The sequence below is a fragment of the Rattus norvegicus genome, chromosome 1 (genome assembly GCF_036323735.1).
Source record: "Rattus norvegicus strain BN/NHsdMcwi chromosome 1, GRCr8, whole genome shotgun sequence".
Classification (NCBI taxonomy): Eukaryota; Metazoa; Chordata; class Mammalia; order Rodentia; family Muridae; genus Rattus; species Rattus norvegicus.
Window position 1 is genome coordinate 172,513,521 of NC_086019.1, and position 8,137 is coordinate 172,521,657.

At 42.0% G+C, this 8,137-nt stretch overlaps 1 protein-coding gene across 2 annotated transcripts in view; it reads right to left on the reverse strand.

Moving 5' to 3' along the window:
* Ric3 (RIC3 acetylcholine receptor chaperone) overlaps positions 1-7,829 on the reverse strand; it is a 55,712-nt gene extending 47,883 nt beyond the window's left edge. For both annotated transcript variants that reach the window (NM_001277069.1, NM_001115045.3), the window contains exon 1: positions 7,704-7,829. In NM_001277069.1, the coding sequence (NP_001263998.1) occupies positions 7,704-7,827 (124 nt within the window). In that variant the 5' untranslated portion in view covers positions 7,828-7,829. The remainder of the gene's footprint in view (positions 1-7,703) is intronic.
* Positions 7,830-8,137: the final 308 nt, after the last annotated feature.

Genomic DNA, 8,137 nt, shown 5'->3' on the forward strand with positions numbered 1-8,137 from the left:
GACAACCTTCAGGTTAAATGGACAACTAACAATACTTAATTCATTCAAGTCTGTCTATTCATCAAGTAATTTCTACCAATAGAATTGGGAAATAAAGTCTCTGAACTAAAGTGAATTTTATGAATTACACGAGATGAAGTCTGAAAGAATGGAGATAATTACTGCTGCACTCTGCAGAATGCAGAGTGATTCGTGGACTCTACCACTACAGGCCTGCTGTCGCTCTCCAACAGATTTTGAAAAGAACTCTTAGGGGTATGGAGGAAAAAAAGAGCCTGATCATAAGAGAACTGTATACCCATATCAAAAAAAAGCACAGAAATATGTAAAGAATAACTTAAAATTTGTACATACTTCTAATGAATACATACATTTGATACATTTGTATCATACAGCATTCTCATCTCAGTTAAAGCTCTTTGTGAATATAATTTACAAGTTCCACAGTGGTTTAACACATGGAGGCAAGAGCAATTATGTAACCATAAAGAATGACACAAGTGGAGGGGGAGGGGTTAGGAGGATGTTGGCCTGGAAACCGGGAAAGGTAATAACAATTAAAATGTAAATAAGAAATACCCAATTTGATAAATATAGAGAAAAAAAGAAAAGAAAAAAAAAGAATGACACAAGTGGGCTGGAGAGATGGCTCAGCCTTTAAGGCTAGGCTCACAACCAAATATATAAGAATGACACAGTTGATGGTGATGGTTATAGCGCATGAAATCTAACAGTGGAAAGCAACCAAGCAGCGTGCACTAATTTACTCCTTCCGTGCGTGAATAAATACTTCCTGTCTACAGTGTATACACCTGGCCTACTGCTGGGCATACAGCCATGAGTAGTATATGCCCCTGCCCTGTTGGGCCTCACCTCTAAATGGGAAAAGAGACAATAAAAATAATGATAAACACTAAGAAGAAAAATCAAGAGGAAAGAGTATAGGTAGTGATTTGAGATGCTGAGACTTTAACAGAGGTAACCAGAGGTCCACAGCACACTTCACTCTGACCCCTCCAGAGAAGATATCAGATTCATCTCAGTGAAGACACGAAGAGGGAGGAAAAGCATATGGACAGACGAAAGAAAAGCTTCTCAGGCAGAGAGAGCCACATATAAGGCCCTTGAGGAGGGAGCATGCCCAGAGTGTTAAAGAAACAGGAGATGGCCAGTGTGACCAGAACAGCATGGGAGGAAGGGGGAAGCAGAAGGAACTAGAAGAATGGAAGGCTTCCAAAAGGCTTTGGGTCACATAAGACTCTGCCCCTTTATCCCAGTGAGCCTGGAAGCCACTGGAGGGTTCTGAGGACGGGAGAGCTGTGCATTAATGTAGGCATAAACAAGATCATTATGGTTCCCCAACAGAGAACAGACTGAAGCGGAGAGAGCAAGCAGAGGAAGATGGACCATAGCAATCAAAGGCTAATAAATGCGTGAAAGCCTTCACACAAAATGTTTCTTCAATCTTAAAGGCAGTTGCTAATAACGGATACATTTTAAAATAACTTGATGGCTCCAGCACAGAGGCACCCTGCTCACAGGCCAGGGCAAAGGAGGATGGTGTAGACTGCATTAGTCTACTCTTTTTTTTTTTTCCCCCTTGTGCTTGAAGCATTTTAACAAAGTTTTTTTTTTTTCAAGATACATGATAGAGACACTGAATTCAACAAGGAATTACTTTTAAAAAAGTCCAAGAAGCTGAAGTGCTATAGCAAAACAACAGGAAAAAACTACCAAGTCCCATATTTGGTTCCAAAATGCCAAGTGAACAGTACAAAATAGACCAACCCTAGATGACCATCACAAGGAGTGAACAGCCTGGAGTTTTAATACACTACAGCAAAGTCAGTGGTGAGACTGCCAAAGACTTACAGCAAACTCAGTTCCTAAGGCTTAGGAAGGAAAATGGAGGGAGGTGATTGTTTCAGGCACAGGCTGCTGATACCTGCTACTATCTGCAGTTCTAGAAGCCCGTTCCAATGCAGCCTGTGTTCAGCCATCTCCAACTACATTATCTAAGGAGTGGATTAGGGAGCTAGAGATGCCATAGCAGGAAGAAATAAATGCTGGAGAAACAAGTAGTAAAATCTAGTGGTCTTTCTTCTTCCTTCTCCATTCCCACTGAGGTAAAGATATTACCACTTGCCCACTCACCTAAGGCTGAGAACAGTCCATAATGCTCCCCTCTCCCTCTCCTGTCGCATCTATAGAAAAGCATCCCTCGTGACTGCTTTCTCCTCCCTCACAATGGTGACAGCCTTCCTTGCCCTGGTGACACGTTTTCCTTTGAGACCAGGGTATCTAGCATCTCTTTTCTCCTCACAGCACCAAAGTAACTTAATGCAACACATTAAGGCAAAAGGCTAGTTTTTCTGTAAAGCGGAGTTGGGATTAGGCCTGAGTAGTGTGGAAGACCCTCTGCTTCTATGGACGGTAGGATGTGAGCATGCAACACCTTGAAGTGCTGCAGCCATTGTTCATACCCAGAGATGGAGGGTGGAGATGGATGAGTCACTGTGAGAAGGGCACAGTACAAAGCTGAGTTCTGATGAGACAATCTATGGCTCAAACCTCCCTGGACACCAGTTCTAACCATCTTTTCACTTACACAGTACAATAAATCCCTTCCTGTCAGACAACTCAGGCTAAACCTTCTCCCACTTAAATGACCTCAAGGACACTGACTTAGTGATGCTCATGGTATCTCACCTAGAGGTGACAACAACCTCCTGCCTGAAGAACATTCTCCATGGAGCCTCCACACCACTCTCATCCTGAAACCGACTGTCTGTCTTCTAACTTATGATGAGTAGGGTAAAATCCAGATTCCTCAACTATAGCAGAGAAATATTTCCACAATTTGGTCTCAACATCTTTGGTCTCAGATCTTAAAACTCTTACGCCTTTTTCAACACTATGTTTTCTCTACCTGAAACTTCCTCCCACTGGATGGTTAATGACCTCAACCTGCATGTCATTCTTTAATTACAGGGTCTTAAGGGTGAGGGCCAGGAGATGAGAAGATAAAAAAAGATACGAAAGCTGGGGTCAGGAGGTCTTGCAATGTCTTATGCCAAGGAAGCATATTAGGAAATACAATATCTTATATACAGTTTTTCTTGAAAGGGAATTGGGAATGATGTCAGCAAGAGATATCATGCAATGAGAAATAGTCAGCAGGAAGCTAATCTAGCAATTTGGGACAGACACCATAGCCCCTTAGGATGGGAAGAGTTGGGTTCTCAGGATATTAAACCACAGCTATTATGATTCTGCCAAGTATATTCCTGTTTTAGAGAAGGTGCCATATTCCTCCTCAGGGCCTAGGGGAATCTCAGGTCAGGTCCTAGTCCTCAAAAGTTAAAAAAAAAAAAGGGTGTGTGTGTGAAACAAACATACACACATGGGGGTGGGGGGTGTGTTTAGAGTTGCTTCTTCATTTCAGCCAAAGAATGCAAGGTTGATTTAATATCTATAAATCAATTAATGTAAATATAATATCAATGGAATTAAAAGCAAACCACACAATCATCTTGATAGTAGAAAAGCATTTGGTAAAAATCAATAACCAATATATGATCAAAACAGTCAACAAACTATAAACAGAAGGAAATTTTCTTAGTCTGATAAAAGACAGCTAAGTCACCCCTACCCACACTATACTTACAGGTATAAGAAATATCTTAAGATCAGAAATAAGATAAAATATTGGCTTTTATCCCATCTATTCTACACTTGTATTAGAGACTCAAGTTAACCAAAAAAAAAAAAAAAAAAAAAAAAAAAAAAGGAACAAAAGGGATGCTGACCAGAACAAAATGTAAAGCCATGTCATTTGAAGAGAACACGATTATGTTCAAAAATCTAATAAACTAGTTCAGCAAGGTCAGAATACAGGATCAATTCATAAGTGTCATGTATCCGTGGTCTAGCAAAGAAAAGCCTCAAAATAAAACTATTAATTCAATTCATAATATAGCATAAAGAGAAAATAAGGATCCGTTTAACAAAATAAGGTTTAAACACCAAAAATCAAAAGTTCCTCAAAAGAAAAAGATTTAGATAATTAAAAACCCTGTGTTTACAGAGTGAAAGCTTAACACTGGTAAGGCAGCAATATTCTCAAAACTGACTCGAAACAATCAAGCAAAGTCCCAGCAAACTCTTCGTTGCTATTGTTTCCTTTCAGGAAACAATGAAATGATCATAAAATTACCAAAGAAATGCTAGTCACAGGACACAGAAAATCCTAAACTGTTTTACAAAAGGAAAAACTTAGGAGATTGCAACGTCATGGTTTCAAAAGAACCATGTGTAGCCTACTGGAACAGAACAAAGAATATAAGCATGACCTCATGTTTATAGCTAACTGAGTTTTCACAAGGATGTCAAAACTAATTCAGAGAGAAAGAGCTGCTTTTTAATAAATGGTGCCAGAACAGCTACACACCCCAATATGGAGTCGGACTATTTCCTCTTATCATATGTCAAAAAAAATAACCTCAAAGGCTCAAAGATATAAATACAGGATCATAAACAATAGAACTTACACACATAGGAATAAATCTTTATATGCGACAAAGATTTGTCTTGTCTCTGAAGCTAAAGGCAATAATAGAAAAAAAAAAGAACTTCAGCAAAATTTAAAACTTTCTTCTTTTGAAGAGAGTGAGCGTGACACCCTGATTAGGGGAGGACAATGCACTACTGAGTGGAGTGTGCACCATGTCAACGAACCAAAAAAAAAAAAAAAAAAAAAAACAAGTTCTCCATTCTTAAACGATTTAAACAAACTTTTCTCTACAGCAGGGAGAAATGCAAAAAAGCAAAAAGCAAATACACACACACACACACACACACACACACATTTCTTAATGCCATCTGCCATCTGTCACCAGAGAGATCAAAATACAATCACAAGGAGACACCACTTTTGACTCATTTGGATGGCTGTAATCAGAATGACAGGTAATCAATGCCCTGAAGGGAAAACAAAACAAAACAAAAACAAAACAAAACAAAACAAAAACAAAAAACTAGCCCTGTGTATCTACACCAGCTGCAAGGAAACATGAGACCAAAGAAAGACTCACAGATCCAGAACTGCAGAGTCCTTTATCTGGGACTTACTAACAGAAGTTTGGTGGCCAAAACAGCAAAAAGCCTGGTGCCTCTCCATTATCTGGGTCAGAAGAAGGTGGCTTTTAAAAAAAAAGCCTTATTTATTTATATTTTATGTGAGAACACTGTAGCTGTCTTCAGACACACCAGAAGAGGGCATTGGATACCATTACAGATGGCTGTGAGCCACCGTGTGGTTGCTGGGATTTGAACTTGGGACCTCTTGAAGAGCAGTCAGTACTCTTAACTATTGAGCCATCTCTCCAGCCCAGAAGGGGGCTTTTTTTAACCATTAAGACATGTTTTCTCCAAATTCAGGAACATGCGATGCTTGTCTCAGGCTAATGCCAGAAATGGCAGGCACATTCACATAGCGCGCCAGACTCTGCTCGTACAATCGCACACTCTAAAGATTTTCTCTACAAACTATGCCAGGAAGCCCACCAGGCTTACTCAAGGGCGATCATGTGGTTGGGACCCAAGATGGACACAGTCATTTCAACCTTGCCACTGCAACTGGTAAGATGTAGGGAAATCAAAACTTTCACATACTGCTGGTAGGCCTATAAAGTGGAAGAGTTGCTTTGTTCACTGTCTGGCAGTTTCTCAAAAAGTGAAATGTAACTATATGACTAAGAAATCATGCTTAGTTCTAATCACAAATGTACCACACAGAAATCTTTAAACAAATGGTAGCCTTATTCCTAAGAGCTGAAAGGCAAAACAACCCAGATGTCCATCAACTAACAAAGAGATCAGAAAAATGTGGCCCATCAACACAAGCTACTATTCAGCCACTAAAAGGGATACAGTACAAACTAGAAGATAAATAGACCTTGAGACTGTATGCTTGTGTAAAGCCAGTCAGAAAGTGCATAGGTGATCTTCCAGACATAGAAAGAGAAGACTGGTTGCCCTTGCTAAAGATGGAGAAATGAGGAGACTACCTTTGGGAGATGATGAAATGTTTTAAAACTTATTAGGCTGGTGGCTACACACCTGTAGATATACAAAAATAAAATTGATTTGTGTGCTTAAATAGACAAATTACATGTCATATGTATCAGATTGGGGGGGGAGGGGAGAAAAAACCAGACTGCTGCATATGCACATCTTCAGTGTTCCCAGTGTAGACCAGAATGAATACCAGCAACAAACACCTTGGTGGCTGTCAAGACATGGTAGCATATCTGTTTTCCTCTACTAAACCAGGAGTCCTCCTAGTCGGGGATTTAACTCCTGCTCCTTGGAATTCAGTCCAAGTCTACACACTTTGTATGACATGTGACAGGATGTACCATTACTGTTAGTCAACACTACCCTTAAATGGCCCTGAGGGAAGCTTTACCTCAATTGGGGTCAGCAGGCAAGGTCTAAGGTATATCAGAGCAGAAACTTGAATGATGAGAGGAAAGCAAGAGATGAGCATTTCAGTAATGAAGAAAACAGACAAGGCAAGGACCTCAAGGCGGGAACACTGGCCACCAGTACCTGGGCTGTCAAGGTACGGAGTCACACCTACAACGTAGTTTATACTCTCCAGAGCACTCAGGAGGGGCATCTTCTACTCACGTACAATAGCATTTCTTTAAGATATTTCAATTAGGCGAAAGGGGGTTTTAGAACTCTTCACTGATTAGGATTACCTCAGATTTACTCTTTTTCAAGACAAAAACCACGGAAAGGAAAAAAAATGAGCAAAACTTTTTGAATTTTGGAATGACGGAAAGTGCAGCTTAACAAGCACAGCTCATCAAACGCATTCTGCAGGCAGAATAATGTGCTCAACCTGCCTTCAGCCCCTAGAGCATGGCGCTCTGCATTTATAGTACTTTTAATCTCTAATGCTCCGGAGGATGGAAGGACAGCCAATATGCACAAATTCAAAGAGGATTACAGTTCAAAGGGAGCTGTCCAGCAACCAACAGGCTGAAATCAGAGGAGACGGCTCACAAACTGTTCGCATGGCTCAAGGACATTGCGCGGATTATTCACAAGGCAAAGTTACCAGCAGAACTTAGTGAACAACAGCAAATTGTTCCAGTCCCTTCTCCCAGGTCCAGGCATTTACAGATTCTGTAAAACTGCTAGGATGTAGTAGTCAAAGGGGCTGACTTTGAAACATTCTCTTGTAAAAAACCAAGAATAACAGCCATGAGGAGAGCAGTAACTTGTTTATTTCCACCTCAGGAACAAAAATGTTTTAAAATGTGGTTTTGTTGTTTTGAAACTGAGTTTTACTATGTAGCCCTAGCTGGCCTGTAATTCATTAAGCAGACCAGGCTGGCCTTGGACTTAGTGGTCCTCCTGACTCTAGAACAGTAGCACTGTAGGCGTTTACCACCCCAGCTCAAGTTGTACTGTAAGAGGCAACAAGAGTCTGAACCAGTGAGCGCCCAAAACCAAGATGAAACTCCACTATCAACTAAGATTACTACAGATACATGGCAGAACGGGGAAACCTACTAACTCTAAGTTCAGGCACAGGTGACAAGATGTAAGGCAAGCCACTGAGGGGAAGAGTGTGGGCCTGGGAGGCCATGACCGCCGGAGAGCTCCGCGGCTGCCCAGTCGGCGCTCACCTTCCGGGCCCGGTGGCGGCTCTGGCCGCTTCCCGCGGGACAAGAAGGCCTTGGGCAGCAGCAGCGACACGGCCAGGACGAGCCCAGAGGCCAGCGCCACTCTCTGTACTGTGGAGTACGCCATGGCTGCGTACGGCGGGGCCGAACCGGAACCGGAACCGCAACGCCCAAGCCGGCTCACACCCGACCCGCAGGCTGAGCGGACGGCGGCGCGCGAGGGACAAGAAGAGAGCTCCCTCCACTCTGCCAAAGTGCCCCAGGGCGATGCGGTGTAAGCCAACAGCAAGCTTCTGTCTCCTAGTTTGCCTACGTCATCCAGCTGTCATCCAGGCCCGGGCATCCTAGCACCTAAACCTGGCAGTTTTGCACTTCTCTCCATTCCTGCTCACCACCCAACCCTAAACCCTTTCCTTCTTTGTGGAAGAAACTCACTT